Genomic DNA, 27,400 nt, shown 5'->3' with positions numbered 1-27,400 from the left:
GCGTGGGCTTCAGTAATTGTGGCACATGGGCTCAGTAATTGTGGCTCGTGGGCTCTAGAGCGCAGGCTCAGTAGTTGTGGCACATGGGCTTAGTTGCTCCGCTGCATGTGGGATCTTCCCGGACCAGGGCTTGAACCCTTATTCCCTGCATTGGCAGGCAGATTCTTAACCACTGCGCCACCAGGGAAGCCCTGGGGCTTATAATTTTTAATATCCAAAATTAGTAATCTCTTTGGTGACCCCAAAAGATTGAACTTCTGCTTCAGGTGGGTGAAATATGCGGCCTAAGCAAAGCCTTCTATTGAGTGACTAAGCTTTCTTTCTGTGAGTTTTCTTGAGTTATGATCTCTTGTCACAGATTTCCTTCACCTTTAGTCTTTTTCAGGTATCCTAAAGACTTTACACTTTCTTTTTCCATTCATTTCTTCATTATTTAACCAACCATTATTTGTTTTTACTGTGAGCCAGGTATCAGGGTTTCTTAGAAACAAATGAGACTCAGCCCTAGCCCTGGTGGAGTTAACTGGCTAGGAAGCAAAGAAGACTCCGAAACAAAAACAGATTTTGAAAATGAGATTGTTGCGTGATTTGCACTATAGTAGAAGTTGGAGAAGACTTTTGCAAGCCCTGTAGAGGGTGTTTCTACTGCTACTCCAGTGCTAGACTTCCAGCAGAGGTGACATTCGAGTTGGAGGAGGAGTACGGAATTCACTAGGCAGAAAACAGGCAAGTTTAGCACCTGTCTTCTGATTACAGTGCCGCCAGCCTTCCCTGGCTTTTCCATTGAATTTGCATGTCTTCTGAAAACACACTTCTGTTTGTGGGCAGAAGGCAGTCCTGCTGGGCCCTGGGCTTGGGCCTGAAGAAATGTTGCTGTCCTTCAGACCTACTTGAGAATGGACTTGAGGATATGGGGAGGGGGAAGGGTAAGCTGTGTCAAAGCGAGAGAGAGGCATGGACATATATACACTACCAAACTATGGTAGATAGCTAGTGAGAAGCAGCCGCATAGCACAGGGAGATCAGATCGGTGCTTTGTGACCGCCTGGAGGGGTGGGATAGGGAGGGTGGGAGGGAAGGAGACGCAAGAGGGAGGAGACATGGGGACATATGTATATGTATAGCTGATTCACTTTGTTATAAAGCAGAAACTAACACACCATGTGAATCAATTATACTCCAATAAAGTTGTAAAAAAAAAAAAAAAAAGAAAGAAATGTTGCTGTCCTGTCCACATAACCTGGTTTGCCCACATGCCTAAATAAATATAGGTTATTTAGAACAGGACTCTGGATGGATATTAGGATGTCATTTATTCGAACCTGGTGTAAAAGGTTACGCTTGACATTTATTTTCCTTCTAAATTTTCCTCTTTTTGTTTTTCTTACAATGAACATTCATTACTTATCTAATCAGTAGAAAAGGAAGATAAATTTTATTTTAAAAACTATACAATGGTTGAACTTTTAAAAGCTATTGTGAATACAAAGGTGATTCCTTTGAGGGAACTTATTAATAATTAAAATTTCTGTTGCTCTTAATATCTTAGAATTCTATTTCTTCTGGATCACTTTATGATGTCTCTGGTAGAGTTAGGATATGGTTATCTTTTTTGTTATATAAGATTAACTCTTTGGGCTTTTATCTTTATCATACCAATTACCCATTCATAATTATGTTCAGCATCATAGTCTGAGATCTGCATGGTGTGTGTGTGTGTGTGTAAGGGGGTGGGCAGGGGGTGCTGGGGAAGAGGGAGATTTTCAACCCACTCAGCTCTTTCTCAAACACGTTTGTTTTTTTGTTTTGTTTTTTCTAACATAATTGAGAAGGCCATTTCCCTTCTGAATCTGCACTTGACCCAGTGTGGGTTCCCTCCCCTCTCCTTGGTGGGACCACATCCTCTTTAGTTACTATTTATGTTGAAGCTTTTAAGAAATATGAAAGAGGACACGTGAAGTTCTGACCTCAAAATGTTCCCTTTACCTTATTTCATTATGTCCATTTTCCCCCCTGGTTTGGATCAGAATTTTAGAACATCAGGGATCTTGGAGATCTTCCAATTCAACATCCTCAAGTCATGGAGCTCATAAAATAAGAATAGCTAATGTTAAAAGCGCACTTACTAAATAGCAGGCTATGCTAAGTGATTTATGAGTATTATCTGATTTAATCCCATAACCTCATCAGGTGGGTATTCATATTGACTTCATTTTACAGTGAAGCAAACCAGTAACTTACTTAAGGTCATATGGTTGGTAAGCAGCAGGGCTGCGGCTCTGCCATAGGTGGGAGGTTCACTAAATCTGTTTGATTGGAACCACTACATTGCCGTTCTAATTCTTGGCTTTGCAGGTGACGTGAGTTCACCACCTAGCTTTATTCACAGGTTTATTTTAGAGATCATATCCCTAGCCCCCAGTTGGGAGGGCTCTGTCCTTCAGTGCTGCCTTGTTTGAGATATGCAGGGTTAAACCTGACTCCGTGTTGCTCTCTGGTACCCAAAGGTCACAGCAAACCAAGATCGCAGACCATCAGCGAACAGGTGAGTTGTATCCCACTAGTGGGTCTGGAGAGAGTGAAGAAGATGCTAAAGCCAAGGAGGAGAAGGCCATAGACCGTATGTCTCTTCCCAAAGAGAAACTGGCCCAATCCCAGAAGAAAGTAGCTCAGCTGATTAAGGGAAAAATGATAATAAAACAAAAAACTCACTGGGTTCTCCATTTAAAAATATGTCCATGACTAGAGAAGTTCTTCCTTAATTGCAGATCGAAGGACATGAAGAAGAGGAAGGTGTTATATTTCTTTATAAGTGGAAGAAAAGAAAGCAAAGCATAGTTGGTAGCCAGCCCGCCTTCGGGCTCCACACATGGGTCACTGTGCATGCCCCCTTGGAGTGTTTGTGCTCCTAGCTTTAAACTAAAAATTAATGTTTGCTTCTTCCTGTTGCTGTTTGATTACGTTAATTAAAAAATCATCTTTTGGTTTCTCCTGAAAGGTTTCAGAATAATATCTTTTGGGTAACAAGAAGGCCAGGATAGTGAGGCAGGAGGCTGAGAACAAGGGTAGCCAGGCAGAGTCTAGGCTCAGGCCTGGCAAGGATACGGTAAGATGCCTGTGGTTACAGTGGAATCATAAGCAAACCAAAGGACTGGAAGTGGGCGGTAGCAGCAGGGGCCAGAGAGTGTAGGTATCCATTTTCAAGAGCAAAGCAAGGACTTGGGAACTAGGACCTCAGAGCAAGCGTTTAGCAAGAGTGTTCAAAATGCGGGAACCCGAGAAAGCATGTCAGTGACCCTCACGATTAACACACAGGCACCGGCCTGCTCCCAGAGCATTATTTATCAACAAAGGAGTTCATGTGCTGACTTACTGACTTCCTGGCTATTCCTGGCTAAAGGAAAAAATGATCTTAATGTACATGTGTGAAAAAAAACCTCTGCAGATGGCTTAGGAAAGGCTGAGAGGCACTTCAGAGGGAGATGATAGAAGCTGGTACTTCCCTAGATGGATGTATTTATAATATAAAGTTACCTCTGTAAATTACCCAGAAACTTGCAAAGGACCGTCATCCTGGCCTGGATCCAGTAGTATTTCATGAACCCAGGCTAGAATGATCACTTCTAGAAAGACAAGTACCAACTGCCATGGAATGCAAGTGTGGGCTTTTAAGACTTGACAGCTCCTCGGGACTTCCCTGGTGGTGCAGTGGTTAAGACTCCCAATGCAGGGGGTCCGGGTTTGATCCCTGGTCTGGGAACTAGATCCCACATGCGTGCTGCAACTAAGAGTTCACAAGCCACAACTAAGGAACCCGCCTGCCGCAACTAAGATCCAGCACAACCAAATAAATAAATATTTTTAAAAAAAAAAAAGGCTTGAAAGCTCCTTGACCAGTTTGGATAATGACAAAGATTTAGATTTAGGAGTTATATCTAGCCCAGCTCAGTGCTCACAGCCCTGAAGGACAGGAATATTGGTGGCAGGAGCAGCAGCCCTGGATTGACCTCTAGAGCCCACACTGGTTGTCTCAGTTTCCCCAGGGCGGGAAGTGTGGGGATGAATGAATACGGAATGTCCAGAGCCAGGACAGAAGTCAAGGCTTTGGACTCTCATTCCAGTGATGTTTCATCATGTTATGCTTCTCCCTCAGAACAGAACTTAGTATTTACTGTGCGTTCAGCCTGTGCAGAACTCTCAAAAATTCTGACTGAATGGATGTTTCTAAAACACGAGGGGAAATGTCCCTCTAACACTGTTTGCATCTGTGTGTTTGAGCTGGGAGGAGTGAAGCATCAAGTTAGGAAGGAGATGGGGTGGGGGTTCGGGGATCATGGAGATCAGAAGGGAGCCGTCCTTGGACCACTCTGTCTGTGTGTTACTCTGTAAATGGTTACATTCAGATAACACGTAACGGATTTGCATCACTTTGATGTTGACTCACTTTCCCTACAGTAACTCCATGTTGTAGACGGTATAGATTTCCAAATAGAAAAGGAAGCTGAGACTCAGGGTAATCTTGCCCCAAACATCACAATCAGTAAACAGAGGGTTGAAACTCCAGGCTTTTGAGTCCTTGAAGTGCCGTTTTCACCTCACCAGGAAATAAATGCCTGACTTGGTCAATTAGTGCAGCCAGTTGATGACTGTGTTTGTAAAGTTACTGACATCTATGACCTGAAGGTGCAATTCTCTGATTTCTTAGCTCTGCCTATCAGTTCTATAGAGCCAGGGGCTCTCTCCCCACCTCATCCTTATCTTTGCCAATCGAGAGATGATTTATTCAGCAAATACTGAATGAGCGCCTCCTCTCTGCATGAAGCATACAGCAGTGAACATGAGAAATAAACTGTTCTTTTATTTTTTTATTAAATTTATACATTTATTTATTTATTTTTGGCTGTGTTGGGTCTTCATTGCTGTGGTGAGCGGGGGCTACTCTTTGTTGCGGTGTGCAGGCTTCTCATTGTGGTGGCTTCTCTTGTTGTGGAGCACGGGCTCTAGGCACGTGGGCTTCGGTAGTTGTGGCACGTGGGCTCAGTAGTTGTGGCACGCAGGCTCTAGAGCGCAGGCTCAGTAGCTGTGGTGCACAGGCTTAGTTGCTCTGCGGCATGTGGGATCTTCCCAGACCAGGGCTCGAACCTGTGTCCCTTGCAGTGGCGGGCAGATTCTTAACCACTGCGCCACCAGGGAAGCCCCAGGAATAAACTGTTCTTGAGGAACTTATTTTCTATTTGGGGAGACAGATCATAGACAAACAAAATAATAGTTACTGCAATATCAGAGAGAGGTAAGTGCCATGAAGAAGAAAATCAAATAGGTAAGGGGATAGTAAGTGATGGGGTGAGAGTCTGTTTTAGATAAGGTGGCCAAGGAAGGCCTCTCTGAGGTGAATGCAATGAAAATGACAGAAGAGGGTAACGATGTGTGAGAGTGTCCCAAGCTGGGGGAACAACAGGTGTACAAGCCCCAAGTTAGAAATTAGTTTGCTATGTTCAGGAACATCAGATTGGTTTTAAAATCCAGATATGTTTATTATAATAATAGTAGTAAGAAGAATGATAAATAACTAGCTATTTGGTCACCATTGGAGGATGCTAGTGAATGAACTCATTATTTGGAAAGCTGATAAATAAAGAGAATGATTAAATCATGTCTCCTGTCCTTCTGATATGAACTGTACCATTGGGTAACTAAGAAGGAGATGAGAGGAGATTTCTTTTTATAAAGTTATTCCACCTAACATATGAAGAGGGAACGATAGGATATCAGCATTTTATAATCTTTTATAGATTAATTCATGTCGTTGTGCTTTTATCAGAAAGAGACAACCCAAGGTTAGGTGTCTTCTGATGGTAGAACATATGAAGTAGTTTTGCTTAAAAAAAAAAAAAAGCTAAAGGCAACCAAACTTCTAAATCAACCACCAATATAAAGGCAGAATGGAGACTGGAAGGACATGTAACGAGTGACACCATAAAGATTCAACCAAATTTCCATTTTTGGGAAACACTATAAACCAAATAACTCAGTTTCTTCGATAAATAATTTTCAATGAAAAGAATTAGAAATGGAGGTGGAACCCATTGATGAAAAGAGACTCAGGAGACTGATCTCAGTGTATGGACAATTAAACTGTAAAAGAAATGTTAGCTTTATAAGGTAATTATTAGGTTTATGAGACTACATATTTGATAGTAAGGAATCATTATTAATATTTTGGTGAGAATGATTTTGTCATTATATTTCTAAGTCTGTATCTTTTGGAGATACTTATGAAATATGAAATGATTTAATATCTTTGATTTGCTTCAAAATCATAGAGGAGAGGGTGGATGCTTGAGGAGCATAGGTATGAAACCAGATGGGCTGTGAGTGATGAAGCTGACTCATTCTCCATGCTCTTTTTGTATACTGTTAAAGTTTTTCACAATAAGAGGTTAAAAGAAGTCACTCTGGCTATGATGTAGAAAGTAGACTATGGGGGGCAAGAGTGGAGGCAATTAGGAGGGGCTGTGGTCACCCAGGTCAAAGATGAGGGTGGCTTGGACTAGGTACACATGGCAGAAATGAGAAGTGCGTAGCTTTAGGACTTAGGAATAGGGTGGAGCCAAGAGGACTTGATGGATTGGCTGTGGGATGGGAATGGGGGAGGAGAGAAAAAGTTGACAGTGGATGCAGTCCTGCAATCCAGTGATAAGATACAGGCTGGAGATTTTCTTCCTTTCCAAAAAGTGTAATGACTGCTCTCTGCAGAATACCCAAGCAAGTAAGGAGCTGATTCGCTGTGTCATCCTTTCTCGGATTATTTTTGGGGAAGGACCCTGGAAACGTGCACAGGCTTTGGCCACCCTGGCTTATGGCTACCTGACACTGAGAGGTACTCGATTTCCCCGGCTGGGTCTGGGGGGGCCAGCCACACTGAGCCCACACAGAACCACAGTCGGGGTGGGGTTGCCCAGGGGAGGGTCCATCCTGTCCCAAACTCACACCTTGTCAAGAAGAGGGGAAGTCCATGGATGAGGCGGGCAGTGTGACAGGGATCGTAGAGGTAAAGGTAATAATGAGGGAAGGAAAGCAGAGGACAGAAGCCTGGAGGACAAGAGCATTAGGATTGGGTAGCGGAAGCGGAGCCAGCAAGGAAATAGAATCAGGAGGGGCCAAGTCATGGAAGCCAAGGGCGGAGAAGGGGTTTCAAAAGGAAGTGCAGGGCTTCCCTGGTGGCGCAGTGGTTGAGAGTCCGCCTGCCGACGCAGGGGACACGGGTTCGTTCTCCGGTCTGGGAAGATCCCATATGCCCCGGAGAGGCTGGGTCCGTGCGCCATGGCCGCTGAGCCTGCGCGTCCGGAGCCTGTGCTCCGCAACGGTAGAGGCCACAACAGTGAGAAGCCCGCGTACCGCAAAAAAAAGAAAAAAAAAAGGAAGTGCAGTGTGGTTTCAGCAGGGTCAGATGGCAGAGAGAGGTCAAATGAGGTGAAGGCTGAAGACAGACCCATGGATTTGTCAGTTGGCAAGTCACTGACACTTGCAAGTATACTCCTTGGGCCCTGGGAGAGCCCAGATTCAGGGAGACAACTTAGATAACTATTTTTGAAATTCTGACTTGAGGTGATGGCAGCTTGAACCTGAGAGGAAAGTACCAGAAGCGTTTGAGGGGGATGTTTGTCTGAACCCAGGGCAGGCAGACACGGCCTCCCTTTCTTTAGAGAGATTACTATGGTAGGTCTGTGGAAGGAGGTTGGCCTTCATCTTCTGAAACCAACCCTTTCTATGAATAGCCACAGTAGACTTTGAGTTTTGCTTTTCCAGTTAGATTCCAAACTAACTCAAGACAGGTAAACAGGTTATATTATAAAAGATGGTGGGAGCACCACTCTCTTTTCCCTAATTCACAGCTCTTCCTGCCACATGAATGGAGAACCACATTTAGTAGGTTGGAGGGGAAAAAGTTTTCCTGTAAAAGAAGGTCTTTTTGTGTGTTTTGTTTTTTCTAGATGGGAAAAACAACTTCCTGATTAGCTGAAGTGCCCACATAATATAACAGCACTCAGTCTTGAACCCAGACTTTCTGAGGCCTAGCCTAGAGTTTTTGTAGAATAGGTTTTGATTATGACCGTACCTTGAGAATAGCTTAGGGTCTCTTATTTCAGGTATAGGCCTTCCCCAGTTTCTTCACTTTAACTTTTTTTGAAGTCTGTGGTCCTTCAAATAAAACAACAAAAGCTTTGAAAAATCACAGACCTTCAAGAGGGATGACGTGCTTGCTGAATTCCACTTAGTTTTGTTGTCATTAATCCTGCAACTGCTGTAAAATGGACAGAATTTATGAGCCAGGCTCCCGTGTAGGCGGGACGTATGCGTCTGTGTGTGCTCACGCCTCGCTGCACATGTGCATGCCTTATGGCCAGCAGACCTGCCTGCCTCATTTCCCTGGGAGCCTTTTCCAGCACTGGGGGAAGGGCGTCAAGCCAGAAGGCTGATTTCTCTCGGTAAATGGTCTTCCAGTAAGTATGTAACGAGACACTTGTATATGTGAAGTTCTTTGACGAGGGCCCTGGGAACTATAAGGGACAGAAGGCACGGTCGTTGCCTTCAGAGAACTTACAACCTCGTGTGGAAGGTGAGCTACCCACGGACAACTACGAGAGAAGGCACCAGAAGGCCATGTGACTGGTTTAAATACAGGGCTTTGGGGGCGCTGGGTGAAATCATTTCTGACTGAAGGTAGTAAGTGATAGATTCAGGAAGAGGTGCCATTCAAGAAGGCCCTTTAAAAATGAGTAGGGGGCTTCCCTGGTGGCGCAGTGGTTAAGAATCTGCCTGCCAATGCAGGGGACACGGGTTCGATCCCTGGTCTGGGCAGATCCCACATGCCATGGAGCAGCTGGGCCAGTACTCCGCTACTACTGAGCCCTGTGCTCTAGAGCCGTGAGCCACAACTACTGAGCCCGCATGCCGCAACTACTGAAGCCTGTGTGCCTAGAGCCCGTGCTCCGCAACAAGAGAAGCCGCTGCAATGAGAAGCCTGCGCACCACAAGGAAGAGTGACCCCCACTCGCCACAACTAGAGAAAGCCCGCGTGCAGCAACAAAGACCCAACGCAGGCAAAAATAAAATAAATTTAGAAAAATAATAACTTAAAAAAAATGAGTAGGGTTGGGTAGGCAGAAGAAGGGGTGGGCATTTCTGGTGAAGAACAAGGCCTGGCAGACGCATGGAGGTGGGAAAGCACAGTGTGTGTTTAGAAAGTAATCAGCAGCGCTGGCTCGATACGGTGAGGACCACTCAGATGAACCTGGAAGGGAGGGCACTTTGGGCAGGCTGAGGAATTAGTCACTTATTTGGTAGACAAGGAGGACTATGAGAGATTTTCCAGCAGGGGGATGAGTAAATCGAAGTGTGCTTTTGGAAAGGTCAGTCTAGCAATGATAGCTAGAATGGAAGCTATCTCATCTAGCTGTTTACATCTAGGTGTAAAACCAGGCTGGTGACAGGGGGCACGAGTGAGAAGGTAAGGATTTAAGAGTTTATGAAGGACGGATACCTCTACCTTTTAAGCCAGAAATCCCACTTTTGGGACTCTTTCCTGAATACACACTTAAATGGATGATATTATTCTTTGCAGCATCATTTATGATAGTAGAAGATTGGAAACAACCAAGTGTACTCATCACTGAAGGACTAATACACACTATGTGGTATATACAGCCTTAGAAAGGGCATGAGGAAGCTTATCTGCCACTAGGGAAAGATCTCCTGGATACATCTTTAGGCAACAGAGAATGCACAACGCAGGACCGTGTTTGTAACATACCTCTTTTCAGGTAAGAAGGAGGGGAGAGAAATGAGAATATGTGCTTATGTTCACATCAAGAAACACTGAAGGAAACACAAGAAAGAAACAAAAGTTAGCTAGAGGCTGCTTGTGAAAGGGGATAGAATTTGAAGTGAGACCTCTCAACATTTACCTTTTCATATAATTTTAACTTTTGAACCATGGGAATGTATTACCTATTCAAAAATGATAGTTAAAAAAAGGCTGTGAAGGAAGAATTGTCAGGACATGACATTGGATTTGGGGTTGAGGAAAAGTGAGGCCCCAAGATGACCATGAAGTTTCAGGCCTCTCAAGGTGCCATCGTCAGAGATAAGCCGGTCAGGAAAGGAAGCGAAGTGGGAGAGGAATGGTGGGTCTGGTTTTTGATACATTGACTTTGAATTACAATGGAGAAATCCACAAGTATATTTTTACTAGGTGCTGGAGAGTTGGGACCAGAATTGGGGAGGAGAGAGGGGAATCATAAGCATGGAAAAATATTTGAGACGAGAACTAGGGAGGGGAAATGGAAAATTATAAGCATGAAGGCCAAGGTTGAAGTTATAGGAGTTGATAAAACTTCTGAGAGGAGAGAGAAGAAAAGGAAGAAATGGAAAGACAGACCCTTGGAGAATGAACATGTTAATGGAAGGGAACAGAGGGCCCTGGGAGAGTGAGCAAAGAGTCAGTCAGAGAAGGTTTGTCAAGGAGAACTGAGTTAGAGCAGTGCCTTGGGAGCCAAGAGGAGAAGCCGCGCAGCTAAGGTGTCTGATGCTGCCATGAGACGGGGATACAAGAAACTGCGACTGCACTTACTCAGTAAGAGGCCCTTGGGGGCCTCACGAGAACCATTTCTGCAGAAGGGTTAGAGCAGAAGCCAGATCCCAGGGATGAGGGGAAGGCATGGGCCGGTAGCCTAGGCTATGTATGCTACGTCCTGCATAGTGAAAGGGGTGAGGGGAAATAGGAGGGTAGCTAGGGAAGGCAGAAAAGTCATTTGAAGCTAATTTTATAAGAGGAGGAGACCTGGGAACATTTTAGGCAGTGAAGAAGGAGCCAGATAGAGAGTTTGAAGGTTTTAAAAAATGGAGCGACTGAGGCAGCGGGTTTCAGGGGTCAATAACAGAAAAACGCGAGGCCGGGCTTCCCTGGTGGCGCAGTGGTTGAGAGTCCGCCTGACGATGCAGGAGACACGGGTTTGTGCCCCGGTCCGGGAAGATCCCACATGCCGCGGGGCGGCTGGGTCCGTGAGCCATGGCCACTGAGCCTGCGCGTCCGGAGCCTGTGCTCCGCAACGGGAGAGGCCACAACAGTGAGAGGCCCGCATACCACAAAACAAAACAAAACAAAACAAAAACGCGAGGCCTTTGCGAAGCGGAGAGCGTAAAAGGCTGATGTTTGGTGAAACAGGGTAAGGGACACTAGAAGTGGAAATCTGTCACCAGCTGACCTGGCGAGAACCCTCCCAAGCCTAGGGCTTCAGTGGTTGAGAAAAGGGCAGGTGGAGGTGACTGGCCACCTTGTGACCACTGTTTCCATGTGTTCAGGAAGGAGAAGACAGTAACATGGCAAGCAGTTTCCTGATGTTTTGCCTGTTATTAATGAAGCAAGGAATTAATTTGTTAGCCTGTTATTACTGGGAACCTTCCAGGTATCTGGGGCTCTAAGTGTTGCAGAAACCTCGAAAAAGAAGCATAAGTCATGAACCCTACTTTCTCTGTCTAGTTGGTAAAAAAGGCTGGTACAGGACCAATAGGGAATAATAAAGAGCAGTTGATCTGACCTACAGGAAGCCTGGTACCTGTCTGAAGCGAGTGTGCGTTTGAGAAGGCAGCCTTTTATAGAGATTCTGTAAGCAGCTTTATGAAGAATGTCCAGAGTACATAAGGGCAAGTATAATAAATTGCTTAAGGGGAATGGACCCTGGTAGTAAGGATGATGATAACAGCTAATATTTATTTAAGCTCATTTCATTCCTGTGTGCCAGGCACTATTTAATCCTTTTTCACAAATTAATTAAATTAATCCTTGCAACAGCCGTACAAGGTGGGAGGTATTTTCATTGCCATCTTATAGGTGAATAAACTGAAGTACAGATAGGTGAGGTAATCATTCAAGTAGTCAGCCGCTAAGCCAGCTTCCGTACCTGGAAGTCTGGCCCGAAGACCCTGCTGTCTTAACCACTGTACCACGAGAACGTCTTCAATATAGGCGATGGTCAGAGAAGACAGCAGCAGCCTCCGAAGACTGAGTAGCTCCGAGAAGATTCTCTGTGGCCTGAGTCAGAGTAACAGAAATCCGTGGTGGAATCCCACCCCAAACTAAAGCAAAATGATCGATACCTTTGGTGGACAATCTCTGGACCGCTTTTCCAGTTCATTCATGTGCCCCTGTGATTTCTGTGAATCTCAGGCTCCAGAAGCAGGCCTTGCTGCCACCCTGATTTTTACTTCTATAGTTGCTGCCCTGTTGGTGCAGGGAGAAGGCTGGTGTCCCTGGCTGGGGAGGGCAAGTAAAGGAAAATGACGTGGTCTTGGAACAGACATCGGATTCAGGGAGGTGGGACTTGGAGTTAGGGAACAAGGTCACCAATCTGTGAGCATCCTCTAGAGAGAGAGGGAATGAGTCTTACACAGACATATATGCAGAGCATTATTTTTACATAAAAGAGGGTGTTCTTGCAATTAGTAAAAAGCAAATTCATTTCAGAATATTAGATTCTGACTCATCATACTTTGTCATCCTGAACTTTCTCATGTAGGAAATGCTATAAAAATATTATCACAGATTTGTTTTTAATGAAAAAGGAGCTTTTTCATACTTGAAAACTTTAGAAAACATTTGTCTAGAGCAGTGGTCTCTAAACTCTTGAGAATTAGCTCTCTTTTCACAAAAAACGTTTTGAGCACTCTCCATAAATATGTATTTATTATAAACTATGTACAATAGTATTAAATATTATGTAATATTATATTCATAAAAATTGAAAACAGAAAAGATTGTTTTTAAAAGCAGAGAAATTTTAATTTTTTTCCCCACACCCTTATGTCATCTTGCATACCCATAGGGGTACACGCACCCCACTTTGGAGACCAGAGTGGATTCTGGGAAGAGTAAAGGAGTCATTTTTTTCTTTAGGGCTGACTTTAAAGTTGAATGAGCTGTTTTAAATCAAGATCCTAGTTCAGTTTACTTTAGTCCCATTGGTTACCAGCTCAGCGTTTTCATCAGAAGGACCACAGGGCAGGGCATGGTGAAGGGGAGACAGGGAACTATATAATTAATTAGCTGCTGAGCTTAGAGGAAAAGGGTTCCTCTTGGGGATTTCACAGCCAGCACTGGGACCCTAGGGCTGGGGTGTGGAGCTGAGGGGGCAGCCTTGCAAAGCCTCAGAACAGCTTTAGGATTTGTTCTCTGTTGAGGAGCCCAGAAGCGATGTTGTGCTGATTTGGGGGTGGTTTTCAATAGCTCATCCAGTTTCACTTTTCTCCCTCCTGTGGACCCAGGGAAGCGTCTAAATGCGGTTCCTGCACTACTTATTGACCCACTCCCAAGGGCCCAGATGGTTGTGGAAAGTAACCTATTTGATAAAAAGACTCTCAGTTTCCTACTTTGGTGTCCGGGTCTGATTCCCTGGCAGAGTTTTCTGTTGCTGCTGCCTTCTCAAGACCTATGAAGACTCCCTGTTACCTAGCAGATCAAGTCCAGCTTCCTCAACTTGGCACCCAAGACTCCATTTTCTCTGTCTAATTCATACGTTATGTGTCTTTCAACTTAAACCTCCCTTCAGGCAGACTGGTCTTCTTACAGCCTTCCCTAATACTCCAGCACCCCCCAACCCCACCCCACCAGTGCACGTGTGCACGAGTGTGCTCATGCGTGCGCGCACACACACACACACACACACACACACGCTTATTCTGTCTTTATGGCCTCAGGCTGTTTGCTCCGAGTGGAAACCCGTTCTCCTCCTTCTCCATCAGTCAAAACCCTACCTACTCTTCAGAAAGGAGATGAGTCCCACTTCCTGTATAGAGGCTTTACTAACTCACTGTTTCTCCACATGTGGTCCTCAGACAGCCTACATCAGTATCACCTTAGATAGTTGTTATAAATCTGAATCCTTGGTTCTCACCTTAGAACCTGTGAACCGTAACTACTGGAGGCCCAGGAATCTGCATTTTAACAGGGTGCTTATGATGCTCCATGCCATTTGAGGACCACTGTCATCTGTAACTTGAGATGCAGCCCTCTCTTTCACCACGGAGTCCAGTTTTCTTTTCAGTTGGGACCTACACAACAGGCATCTCCGAGTGTTCTACGAAGACTTCTCGGCCTCTGGGTCACTTTTAGGGCTCTTCCAGAGAAACTGTTCCCATTGCTGCAATTCACTAAGGACCTGTACATCTGGAACATATGAGGGCTGCAGGCATCAAATGCAAGTCCTTTCAAATTATCTCTCTTGCCACTGACTGCACCCATACTGTGAAAGCGGGCTCCAAGGGCCAACCGGAGAGCAAACTGAGGGCTGAGGTGCAAGCGGAGCATCAGAGGCACAGTGGGCCTCCCCACATAGCAGGGGTGAATATGTTTCTCAGACCCTGGCGGCTGCCGAGAGGAGAGCTGACGCAGCCATGGCAGTCCTCAGTAGGGTGGAGGAGAACCCCTATGTGTTCTCTGCTGGCTTTTCTCTTTTCTCCAGAGTTTCCCTTTCCCATCAGGGATCACTAGACATGAGCTAGGCTAGAAGATGAGGAAATAGTTCTGTAAACTGAATACTCCCAAGTCTCCCTCTGTTAACTGGACTAATAGTTCAAGTAAGTGCCAGGAATACCAGCCTTTAGTTAGAAAATGAGGGGAAACATGCCCCATGTTCTGTCTAGCAGAGGTTTGGTATCCCCTTTGTCTTCTTTCTCTAGAGAGGGGCCTCACTGCATTTAGAAATTAGGCCTTTTGTGTGTGTGTGTGTGACCAATTAGTATCACCAGCTTCATCTTGGATTGAAAAAAATCCCCAGATGGAAGTAATTGTATTCATAAGCCCTTTGACTTTATAGAATGCCTTTTCCAGAAAGCTCGAATGAAGCATAGCACTCTGTGGCATAACCAAGTTCATTCCTGGACTATCTCCATGTGTTTGGTAAAAGGGCAGCTTCTATAATTTTGTTGTCATTTTACATTTGGAGGATGGAGAAGCTTTGTGGAATGAAAAGGTCACATGGCATGAGCAGTGGATTGGGAATGGGATACGCAGCTTCCACTCCTGACTCCATCAGTGATTTCCAAACCGAGTCCATAGACGAATGCCAGGATGGCTGCATAAGAAGCATTTGTGGAGTTAATTCAAAATATAGAGTCCTGGACACTATTCCTCTAGAGATTCCAACTCAGTACGTCTGGGGTGAGGGGCAGGATGGGGGGAGCCAGGAACCTATATTCTTTACAAGCATTCCAGATAATTCTAATGCACTGCCAATTTGGGGAACCAATACTAAAGACCAAACGACCACCACACTGCCCTCCTTCCCCCTCCCAGGAATGTCTTTGACTGAAAAACCTTTTTAATGTTTCTCACCTTGCCATCCACCCTCAAACTTCCCCAGGCCTCCCAGCTCAGGCCAAGAAACATGCTGAGTCTGCCAAGAACATACTGCTGACCTGGAAGGGAAACGCGACCTCAGACAAGGCGAAAAAGGAAATCCTGGAAACTCTGGTCATGCTCTACTACACTCTGGGGATGGCCTGGCTCCTACCGAACCGATATCCTTCCCTTCCCAGCGGGGTCTGGAGATCAGGGCCAGGGGCCACGCATGCCACATGGGTCGTCTCACACAGGGTGAGAGGTGAAACCGAGGGCTCGTAGCTCCATTCTGACATACAGGTCTTCCACAAGCCTCTGCTGTCCATCTAGAAAGTACGAATGTTCCTCCTGTGTCTATTCATATGAGCTCTGAGTTAAACCATGGGAGGGTTCTCACGGGGGACACATCCCCTGGCCAGCTGAAGGCTTTTGGAGCCTGTCCTGCTCCTCACAGGGCACTCAAGACAGCGTTAGCAACGAGGACGCAGGTGACGGCGGTGGTGGCCATGTAGGAAGGCAGAAAATGAATGGTAATTTAAAGCACTGCTTGTCAGAGTAGGCTGCACATTGTAATCCCCTGGGGGAGCTTTCAGAATTATTGCTATTTGGGTCCCACCCCAGAGAGTTTGATTTAGTAGGTCTGGGGTGCATCTGTTCATTGAGATTTTTAAAAGCCCCAGGTGATTGTAACATACAGCCAAAAACCTCTGATTGAATGTACACATGATCATTTTAGTTTTTCTGAAATGCCGTTGAGAATACTGCCCATGAAACCAGAGGCCAAGCAAAATAGACAAAAGAAATAGTTCTCCATATTTCCAGCGGGGAACTGTTATATATGCCTCTCCTCAAAAAGCTTGTGATTTTGACAGCTCCTTTTGGTACCATCTCCACTTGAAAACTGTTCAGGGTCTTTCATGTTCGTGAATAATCATAAGCCCTCTTTGAGCCCATGTGTCCCCAGTCTCTCCTCTCTACACATCCCCCTCTCTAGTTTTTTGGTTCTGATGCTCAGCTTGCAAAATCTGATATGTTTCCTTCCTCTCTTATGCCCTTAGTGGAGGGCTATTGAAAATGTGGGCTAGAAGGATATTTGGGAATTAAGGGGATTTTCTTTCCTGCTATTTGCCTCTCGCCAAAACCCTGCCTTGCTTGGACTTTCTAAATGACCCAGAAAGTCCCTTTCAGCAGAATTAGTTCCTCTCTTTTACCATTCACAGAAACCCACTTGGGAAAAATGAATAATTGTTGTCACACAGTAGATGCCTCTAAGGAAATCCAGTGTAATTTATGGTTTCCGTTCACTCCAAACGCTCACCACCCATCCTAGTCCTGGATTGCAGCAATACCACAGGATACCCAGGGCCCTGTTCCTTTTCTGAAGAATTCTCCCTTCCTGACAACATATATAGATGGAAAATAGAGAACATAGGGAAGGGTGCATTTTCAAATACTGCTTCGTTTTCCCAAGGGCCCCTTTTGTTTGCTTACCCACTGCTGCCCCTGGTCAGTGTGTGTGGGGGGGTGGCGGTTGTGTACCTGGCATTCTCCTTGACTGTTTCACTGGCAGAGAGGCTTATTTCAACCTGCAGAAGTCAGAGAGAAACATGAAGGAGCTGATAAAATCATACAAGGGAGGTGCTTCTGGATTACAGGTCTCAAAGAAAGACCTAACAATTGCTTTGGGCAGGTAAGATCTGGGCTTAGACAAGCTTGGACTTTTATGGCTAAGGCCTGGAATTACATGATTGTCTTGTACTCTCTATATAAAGGGAGTAAAATATTCAGAGCCAAAGACCCAGAGACTCAAATGATAGTAAAAGAGGCTCATATTTGCCAAACGCGTACACCATGGTCTCAGCTTCGTGTGCTCCGTCCCCTTTAATCCTCACAGCCACCACTGAGGTAGTTGGTGCAATAACTATGTCATTAGAGAGAGGGCAAAGAAACTGAGCTGAGGTTAAACAAACTGTCCAAGGTGAAGCTTTTTTTAATATACAAATTTTATTTATTTATTTTTGGCTGCCTTGGCTGTTCATTTCTGCGCGCGGGCTTTCTCTAGTTGCGGCAAGCGGGGGCTACGCTTCGTTGTGGTGCACGGGCTTCTCATTGCGGTGGCTTCTCTTGTTGTGGAGCACGGGCTCTAGGCGCGCGGACTTCAGTAGTTGTGGCACGTGGGCTCAGTAGTTGTGGCTCGCGGGCTCTAGAGTGCAGGCTCAGTGGTTGTGGTGCATGGGTTTAGCTGCTCTGCGGCATGGGGGATCTTCCCGGACCAGGGATCGAACCCGTGTCCCCTGCATTGGCAGGCAGATTTTTAACCACTGCACCACCAGGGAAGCCCCAAGGTGATAAGCTTTAAGTGTTGGATCTGAACTTGATCTGAACTTACAGACTGTTAGCCCTTCCTTGTGCTGCCCCTCATACTTACTGCAAAATTCCTTTTTTTTTTTCTGAATTGCCACCTCCATTTGTCATCAAGTATGACCACTTAAAAGATGAGGAAGGAACAGTTAATGAAGACAATTTATTGGAGGTCCATGAGTTATGCATAGCACATGCATTTTAAGGGAAAGTTGTGTTCCATATGGAAACAAAGTTCATGGAATTTGTTCAAGCCAGAATGAGACTTAACTGTTTCACAGTTGAGTTAGGGATCCTCTGAGAATCAGAATATTTAGATACGAGAGTGGGCCCATCAGATTATCAGAAGAAAAAAAAGAATAATAAAAGGTTTACTATCCCCTAGAGTTTTCAAATATCTTCACATACTTAAAAGCAATCTGTTTCCAAAACTGTAAGCACTTGGCATGGGAGGGTAGGTGACGGAATGGTAAGGAAATGACATGAGTCATGCCTGCCTCCTCTAAAAAGCCATGAATCTACAAGTCAAATGGGAAATGGCAGGGAGATGTCTGCATGTCCAGAGTTAAATATTGACTTACGTCCACAGGCCCATAAATTAGAGTCTAGTGAATGTCTACTGCAGTCACACGGGGCAGTGACTCAGGTTTTTGTGCTTGCTTATGTGAAAGATAGCCTTGTTCCTCTTTCAGAATAAATTTGAGTGCATATTTCATTCATCCATTCCACACTGCTGACCTGTTTTGTACATGTACTGTGCTAAGTGTTGGAACGTTTGCTAAAGTATAACTACGTCCTAGACACTGTTCTAAGTGCTTTACATAATTTATTTCACTCAGTCTTATACCACAAGCCTTTGAGGCAGGTATGTTTCTGTTTAATTTACAGATAAGAAAATTAAGGCATGGAAAAATTAAGTAGCTCAGGGTGACAGAACTGATAGGTAGGAGAGCCAGCACTGGGTCGTCTGAATCCCTAGCTCACCTTCTATGACACACTGAGTTATGTCTGATACCCACGAAATATCTAGGAAGGGCAAATCCTTTTTCCTAGTTGAAGGGTGGGGAAAATGAGGCCAGATTGCTCAGGCAGGTCAGACAACTTGGCTGATTATCTTCCTACAAGCTCCTGACGAAAGGCATTATCATTCTATAACTTGTGCTCTTATGGTCAAGGGAAATAGTGGTCTGATTGACAAAAAAAAAAAAAAAATTGTGTGTGTGAAGAATTATCAGATAACCATGCCTTATATATTCTTTTGACTGAAAATTCTAATCTTCAGGGGAGGGAGAAACGTTCCAGCTTAAAATAAATTGTAACTATTGCAGAATGCCTTATATAAAATAATTTTATACACACACTTATATTTTTAATTCAACTTGGGAATACAAAGATGGGGGCACGGGGTGAGGGAGAAGAAATATTGATTGTGTATCTACTATATGTTAGGCAATTTTACATATTATTTTTAATCTAATCTTCATAACAACCGTGTAATTTAGGTATTCTTAACCTTCTTTTATTTGGAAGGAAATAAAGACTCCTGGAGTTTGCCCATAAAGCTAATAACTGTGAGAAGCAGCTTTGAACTACACATGTTCTTCTCTTTTGTGTCTTTCTAACTCTAGAAAGAGAAACCTAAATGAATGCTATTTTATTATCATTAAAAAATTATATTCCCCATTTGTTTTGGTAATTTGAAAGAACAGACATATATGAAGAAAATAAAAGTCAATTGTAATGTCACCACCCAGACATAACTGCTATGAACATTTGTTATCTCTCTCTCTCTTTCTATATATATATATATATATATATATATATATTTAACATCTTTATTGGAGTATAATTGCCTTACAATGGTGTGTTAGTTTCTGCTAAATAACAAACTGAATCACCTATACATATACATATATCCCCATATCTCCTCCCTCTTGCATCTCCCTCCCACCCTCCCTATCCCACCCCTCTAGGTGTTCACAAAGCACCGAGCTGACCTCCCTGTGCTATGTGGCTGCTTCCCACCAGCTATCTATTTTTACTTTTGGTAGTATATATAAGTCCATGCCACTCTCTCACTTCGTCCCAGCTTACCCTTCCCCCTCCCCGTATCCTCAAGTCCATTCTCTATGTCTGCGTCTTTATTCCTGTCCTGCCCCTAGGTCCTTCAGAACAATTTTTTTTTTTAGATTCCATATGTATGTGTTAGCATACAGTATTTGTTTTTCTCTTTCTGACTTACTTCACTCTGTATGACAGACTCTAGGTCCATCCACCTCACTACAAATAACTCAATTTTGTTTCTTTTTATGGCTGAGTAATATTCCATTGTATATATGTGCCACATCTTCTTTATCCAGTCATCTGTCAGTGGACACTTAGGTTGCTTCCATGTCCTGGCTATTGTAAATAGAGCTGCAATGAACATTGTGGTACATGACTCCCTTTTTTTTTGAAATTTTGAGTTTTATTTATTTTTTTATACAGCAGGTTCTTATTATTTATCCATTTTATACATATTAGTGTATATATGTCAATCCCAATCTCCCAATTCATCACACCACCACCCTCCTGTCACTTTCCCCCTTGGTGTCCATACGTTTGTTCTCTACATCTGTGTCTCAATTTCTGCTCTGCAAACTGGTTCATCTGTACCATTGTTCTAGGTTCCACATATTTGCGTTAATATACGATACTTGTTTTTCTCTTTCTGACTTAACTTCACTCTGTATGACAGTCTCTAGATCCATCCACGTTTCTACAAATTACCCAATTTCGTTCCTTTTTATGGCTGAGTAATATTCCATTGTATATATGTACCACACCTTCTTTATCCATTCATCTGTTGATGGGCATTTAGGTTGCTTCCATGAGCTGGCTATTGTAAATAGTGCTGCAATGAACATTGGGGTGCTTGTGTCTTTTTGAATTATTATTTTCTCTGGGTATATGCCCAGTAGTGGGATTGCTGGGTCATATGGTAATTCTATTTTTAGTTTTTTAAGGAACCTCCATACTATTCTCCATAGTGGCTGTATCAATTTGCATTCCCACCAACAGTGCAGGAGGGTTCCCGTTTCTCCACACCCTCTCCAGCATTTGTTGTTTGTAGATTTTCTGATGATGCCCATTCTGACCTGTGTGAGGTGATACCTCATTGTAATTTTGATTTGCATTTCTCTAATACTTACTGATGTTGAGCAGCTTTTCATATGCTTCTTGGCCATCTGTATGTCTTTGGAGAAATGTCTATTTAGGTCTTCTGCCCATTTTTGGATTGGGTTGTTTGTTTTTTTTAATATTGAGCTACATGAGCTGTTTATATATTTTGGAGATTAATCCTCTGTCCATTGATTCACTTGCAAATATTTTCTCCCATTCTGAGGGTTGTCTTTTCGTCTTGTTTGTAGTTTCCTTTGCTTTCCAAAAGCTTTTAAGTTTCATTAGGTCCCATTTGTTTATTTTTGTTTTTACTTCCATTACTCTAGGAGGTGGATCAAAAAAGATCTTGCTGTGATTCATGTCAAAGAGTGTTCTTCCTATGTTTTCCTCTAAGAGTTTTATAGTGACCGGTCTTACATTTAGGTCTCGAATCCATTTTGAGTTTATTTTTGTGTATGGTGTTAGGGAGTGTTCTAATTTCATTCTTTTACATGTAGCTGTCCAGTTTTCCCAGCACCACTTATTGAAGAGACTGTCTTTTCTCCATTGTATATCCTTGCCTCCTTTGTCATACATTAGTTGACCATTGGTGCATGTGTTTATCTCTGGGCTTTCTATCCTGTTCCATTGATCTATATTTCTCTTTTTGTGCCAGTACCATATTGTCTTGATTACTGTAGCTTTTTAGTGTAGTCTGAAGTCAAGGAGTCTGATTCCTCCAGCTCCATTTTTCTTTCTTACGATTGCTTTGCCTATTTGAGGTCTTTTGTGTTTCCATACAAATTGTGAAATTTTTTGTTCTAGTTCTGTGAAAAATGCCATTGACAGTTTGATAGGGATTGCATTGAATCTGGAGATTGCTTTGGGTAGTATAGACAGTTTCACAATGTTGATTCTTCCAATCCAAGAACATGGTATATCTCTCCATCTGTTTGTATCATCTTTAATTTCTTTCATCAGTGTCTTATAGTTTTCTGCATACAGGTCTTCTGTCTCCTTAGGTAGGTTTATTCCTAGGTATTTTATTCGTTTTGTTGCAATGGTAAATGGGAGTGTTTCCTTAATTTCTCTTTCAGATTTTTCATCATTAGTGTATAGGAATGCAAGAGATTTCTGTGCATTAATTTTCTATCCTGCTACTTTACCAAATTCATTAATTAGCTCTAGTAGTTTTCTGGTAGCATCTTTAGGCTTCTCTATGTATGCTATCATGTCATCTGCAAACAGTGACAGCTTTACTTCTTCTTTTCCAATTTGGATTCCTTTCATTTATCTTCTCTGATTGCTGTGGCTAAAACTTCCAAAACTATGTTGAATAATAGTGGTGAGAATGGACAGCCTTGTCTTGTTCCTGATCTTAGAGGAAATGGTTTCAGCTTTTCAACATAGAGAATGATATTGGCTGTGAGTTTCTCATATATGGCCTTTATTATGTTGAGGTACGTTCCCTCTATGCCTACTTTCTGGAGGGTTTTTATCATAAATGGGTGTTGAATTTTGTCATATGGTTTTTCTCCTTCAGTTTGTTAATATGATTTATCACATTGATTGATTTGCATATATTGAAGAATCCTTGCATTCCTGGGATAAACCCCACTTGATCATGTTGTATGATCCTTTTAATGTGTTGTTGGATTCTGTTTGCTAGTATTTTGTTGAGGATTTTCACATCTATGTTTGTCAGTGATATTGGCCTGTAGTTTTCTGTGTTTGTGACATCTTTGTCTGGTTTTGGTATCAGGGTGATGGTGGCCTTGTAGAATGAGTTTGGGAGTGTTCCTCCCTCTGCTGTATTTGGTAAGAGTTTAAGAAGGATATGTGTTAGCTTTTCTCTAAATGTTTGATAGAATTCACCTGTGAAGCCATCTGGTCCTGGGCTTTTGTTTGTTGGAAGATTTTTAATCACAGTCTCAATTTCAATGCTTGTGATTGGTCTGTTTATATTTTCTATTTCTTCCTGGTTCAGTCTTGGAAGGTTGTGCTTTTTTAAGAATTTGTCCATTTCTTCCAGGTTGTCCATTTTATTGTCATATAGTTGCTTGTAGTAATCTCTCATGATCCTTTGTATTTCTTCAGTGTCAGTTGTTACTTCTCTTTCATTTCTGATTCTATTGATTTGAGTCTTCTCCCTTTTTTTCTTGATGAGTCTGGCTAATGGCTTATCAATTTTGTTTATCTTCTCAAAGTACCAACCTTTAGTTTTATTGATCTTTGCTATTGTTTGCTTCATTTCTTTTTCATTTATTTCTGATCTGATCTTTGTGATTTCTTTCCTTCTGCTAACGTTGGGTTTTTTTGTTCTTTCTCTGATTGCTCTAGGTATAAGGTTAGGTTGTTTATTTGAGATGTTTCTGGTTTCTTGAGGTAGGATGGTACTGCTATACACTTCCCTCTTAGAACTGCTTTTGCTGCATCCCGTATGTTTTGGGTCATCGTGTTTTCTTTGTCATTTGTTTCTAGGTATTTTTGATCTCCTCTTTGGTTTCTTCAGTGATCTCTTGGTTATTAAGTAGTATATTGTTTAGCCTCCATGTGTTTGTATTTTTTACAGATTTTTTTCCTGTAATTGATATCTAGTCTCATAGCATTGTGGTCGGAAACGATACTTGATATGATTTCAATTTTCTTAAAGTTACCAAGGCTTGATTTGTGACCCAAGATGTGATCTATCCTGGAGAATGTTCAATGAGCACTTGAGAAGAGAGTGTATTCTGTTGTTTTTGGATGGAATGTCCTATAAACATCCATTAAGTCCATCTTGTTTAATATATCATTTAAAGCTTGTGTTTCCTTATTTATTTTCATTTGGATCATCTGTCCATTTGTGAATGTGGGGTGTCAAAGTCTCCTACTATGATTATGTTACTGTTGATTTCCCCTTTTATGGATGTTATCATTTGCCTCATGTATTGAGGTGCTCCTATGTTGGGTGCATCAATATTTACAACTGTTATATCTTCTTCTTGGATTGATCCCTTGATCATTATGCAGTGTCCTTCTTTGTCTCTTGTAATAGTGTTTATTTTAGTCTATCTTGTCTGATATGAGAATTGCTATTCCAGGTTTCTTTTGATTTCCATTTGCATGGAATATCTTTTTCCATCCCCTCACTTTCAGTCTGTATGTGTCCCTAGGTCTGAAGTGGGTCCCTTGTAGACAGCATATATATGGGTCTTGTTTTTGTATCCATTCAGCCAGTCTGTGTATTTTGATGGGAGCATTTAATCCATTTACATTTAAGGTAATTATTGATTTGTATGTTCCCATTACCATTTTCTTAATTGTTTAGGGTTTGTTCTTTGTTATTGTAGGTCTTTTCCTTCTCTTGTGTTTCCTGCCTAAGGAAGTTCCTTTAGCATTTGTTGTAAAGCTGATTTGGTTGTGCAGAATTCTCTTAGCTTTTGCTTGTCTGCAAAGGTTTTAATTTCTCCATCAAATCTGAATGAGATCCTTGCTGGGTAGAGTAATCTTGGTTGTAGGTTTTTCCCTTTTATCACTTTAAATATGTCCTGCCACTCCCTTCTGGCTTGCAGAGTTTCTGCTGAAAGATCAGCTGTTAACCTTATGGGGATTCCCTTGTATGTTATTTTTTGGTTTTCCCTTGCTGCTTTTCATATTTTTTCTTTGTGTTTACTTTTTGATAGTTTGACTAATATGTGTCTTGGCATGTTTCTCCTTGGATTTATCCTCTATGGGACTCTCTGTGCTTCCTGGACTTGATTGTTTCCTTTCCCATATTAGGGAAGTTTTCAACTATCACCTCTTCAAAAAATTTCTCAGTCTCTTTGTTTCTCTCTTCTTCTTCTGGGGCCCCTATAATTCGAATGTTGGTGTATTTAATGTTGTCCCAGAGGTCTCTAAGACTGTCCTCAATTATTTTCATTCTTTTTTCTTTATTCTGCTCTGCAGTAGTTATTTCCACTATTTTATCTTTCAGGTCACTTATCATTCTTCTGCCTCAGTTATTCTGCTACTGATTCCTTCTAGAGAATTTTTAATTTCATTTATTGTGTTGTTCATCATTGTTTGTTTGCTCTTTATTTCTTCTAGTTCCTTGTTAAACATTTCTTGTATTTTCTCCATTCTATTTTCAAGATTTTGCATCATCTTTAGTATCATTACTCTGAATTCTTTTTCAGATAGACTGCCTATTTCCTCTTCATTTGTTTGGTCTGTTGGGATTTTCCCTTGCTCCTTCATCTGCTGTGTGTTTCTCTGTCTTCTCATTTTGCTCAACTTACTGTGTTTGGTGTCTCCTTTCTGCAGGCTGCAGGTTCATAGTTCCTGTTGTTTTTGGTGTCTGCCCCCAGTGGCTAAGGTTGGTTCAGTGTGTTGTGTAGGCTTCCTGGTGGAGGGGACTGGTGCCTTTGTTCTGGTGGATGAGGCTGGATCTTGTCTTTCTGGTGGGCAGGACCGTGTCTGGTGGTGTGTTTTGGGGTGTCTGTGACCTTATTATGATTTTAGGCAGCCTCTCTGCTAATGGGTGGGGTTGTTTTCCTGTCTTGCTAGTTCTTTGGCATAGGGTGTCTAGCACTGTAGCTTGCTGGTTGTTGAGTGGAGGTGGGTCTTAGCGTTGAGATGGAGACATCTGGGAGAGCTTTTGCCATTTGATATTATGTGTAGCCAGGAGGTCTTTGGTGGACCAATGTCCTGAATGTGGCTCTCCCACCTCAGAGGCACTGGCCTGACACCCAGCTGGTGCACCAAGACCCTGTCAGCCACACAGCTCAGAGGAAAAGGGAGAAAGAAAGAAAGAAAGAAAATAAATAAAATAAAAAAGAAAGTATTAAAATAAAAAATTAAAAAATATTAAAAATCAAAAAACCTAAAAAGTAATAAAAAATGAAAGAAAGAAAGAAAGAGAGCAAGCAAACAAAAAAAAAATCCACCAATGATAACAAGCGTTAAAAACTATACTAAAAAAATCCCCCCCAAACCGGACAGACAGAACCCTAGGACAAATGGTAAAAGCAAAGCTATACAGACAAAATCACACAAAGAAGCATACCTATACACACTCACAAAAAGAGAAAAAGGAAAAAAAAATCTACATATAAAAAAGAGAAAGGAAGAGAGCAACCAAATCAATAAACAAATCTACCAATGATAATAAACTCTAAATAGTAAACTAAGATAAACATAAAACCAGAAACCAGTCAGTCGCATACAGCAAACCCCAAGTCTACAGTTGCTCCCAAAGTCCACTGTGTCAATTTTGGGATGATTCGTTGTCTATTGAGGTATTCCACAGATGCAGGGTACATCAAGTTGACTGTGGAGATTTAATCCGCTGCTCCTGAGGCTGCTGGGAGAGATTTCCCTTTCTCTTCTTTGTTCGCGCAGCTCCCGGGGTTCAGCTTTGGGTATGGACCCGCCTCTGCATGTAGGTTGCCTGAGGGCATCTGTTCTTCGCTCAGACAGGACGCGGTTAAAGGAGCAGCTGATTCTGGGGCTCTGGCTCACTCAGGCGGTGGGCGGGTGGTGAGGGAGGGATACGGATGCGGGGCGAGCCTGCGGCAGCAGAAGCCAGTGTTACGTTGCACCAGCCTGAGGCGCGCTGTGTGTTCTTCCTGGGGAGTTGTCCCTAGATCACGGGACCCTGGCAGTGGCGGGCTGCACAGGCTCCCGGGAGGGGAGGTGTGGAGAGTGACCTCTGCTTGCACACAGGCTTCTTGGTGGCAGCAGCAGCAGCAGCCTTAGCATTTCATGCCCGTCTCTGGGGTCTGCACTGATAGCCGCAGATCGCGCCCATCTCTGGAGCTCGTTTAGGTGGTGCTCTGAATCCCCTCTCCTCGCGCACCCCAAAACAATGGTCTCTTGCCTCTTTGGCAGTTCCAGACTTTCACCCGGACTCCCTCCCGGCTAGCCGTGGCGCACCAGCCCCTTTAGGCTGTGTTCACGCAGCCAACCCAGTCCTCTCCCTGGGATCCGACCGAAGCCCGAGCCTCGGCTCCCAGCCCCCGCCTGCCCTGGCGGGTGAGCAGACAAGCCTCTCGGGCTGGTGAGTGCTGGTAGGTACCGATCCTCTGTGCGGGAATCTCTCCGCTTTGCCCTCCGCACCCCTGTGGCTGCGCTCTCCTCCGTGGCTCTGAAGCTTCCCCCCTCCGCCACCCGCAGTCTCCGCCCGTGAAGGGGCTTCCTAGTGTGTGGAAACCTTTCCTCCTTCACGGCTCCCTCCCACTGGTGCAGGTCCCGTCCCTATCCTTTTGTCTCTGTTTATTCTTTTTTTTTTTTGTCCTACCCAGGTATGTGGGGAGTTTCTTGCCTTTTGGGAGGTCTGAGGTCTTCTGCCAGCGTTCAGTAGGTGTTCTGTAGGAGTTGTTCTACATGTAGATGTATTTCTGATGTATTTGTGGCGAGGAAGGTGATCTCCACGTCTTACTCCTCCGCCATCTTGAAGGTCTTATCAGGATTATATTTTAAGTATAGTTTTATAACTCTAGTTTGAACTTAGCACATTAAAAATTTTTCTCCATATTA

General features: G+C 43.3%; 1 protein-coding gene across 1 annotated transcript in view; it reads left to right on the top strand.

The window, feature by feature from the left end:
* TTC23L (tetratricopeptide repeat domain 23 like) overlaps positions 1 to 27,400 on the top strand; it is a 46,314-nt gene that overhangs the window by 3,413 nt on the left and 15,501 nt on the right. The window contains exons 3-6 of the mRNA XM_082621957.1: positions 2,508 to 2,691; positions 6,757 to 6,880; positions 15,420 to 15,582; positions 16,968 to 17,087. Of these exons, the coding sequence (XP_082478083.1) occupies positions 2,508 to 2,691; positions 6,757 to 6,880; positions 15,420 to 15,582; positions 16,968 to 17,087 (591 nt within the window). The remainder of the gene's footprint in view (positions 1 to 2,507; positions 2,692 to 6,756; positions 6,881 to 15,419; positions 15,583 to 16,967; positions 17,088 to 27,400) is intronic.

The sequence above is a fragment of the Mesoplodon mirus genome (genome assembly GCF_964341445.2).
Source record: "Mesoplodon mirus genome assembly, chromosome: 5".
NCBI classification, from domain to species: domain Eukaryota; kingdom Metazoa; phylum Chordata; class Mammalia; order Artiodactyla; family Ziphiidae; genus Mesoplodon; species Mesoplodon mirus.
Note: the sequence above shows the minus strand (reverse complement) of the source record. Positions and strands in the feature narration are given on the sequence as shown.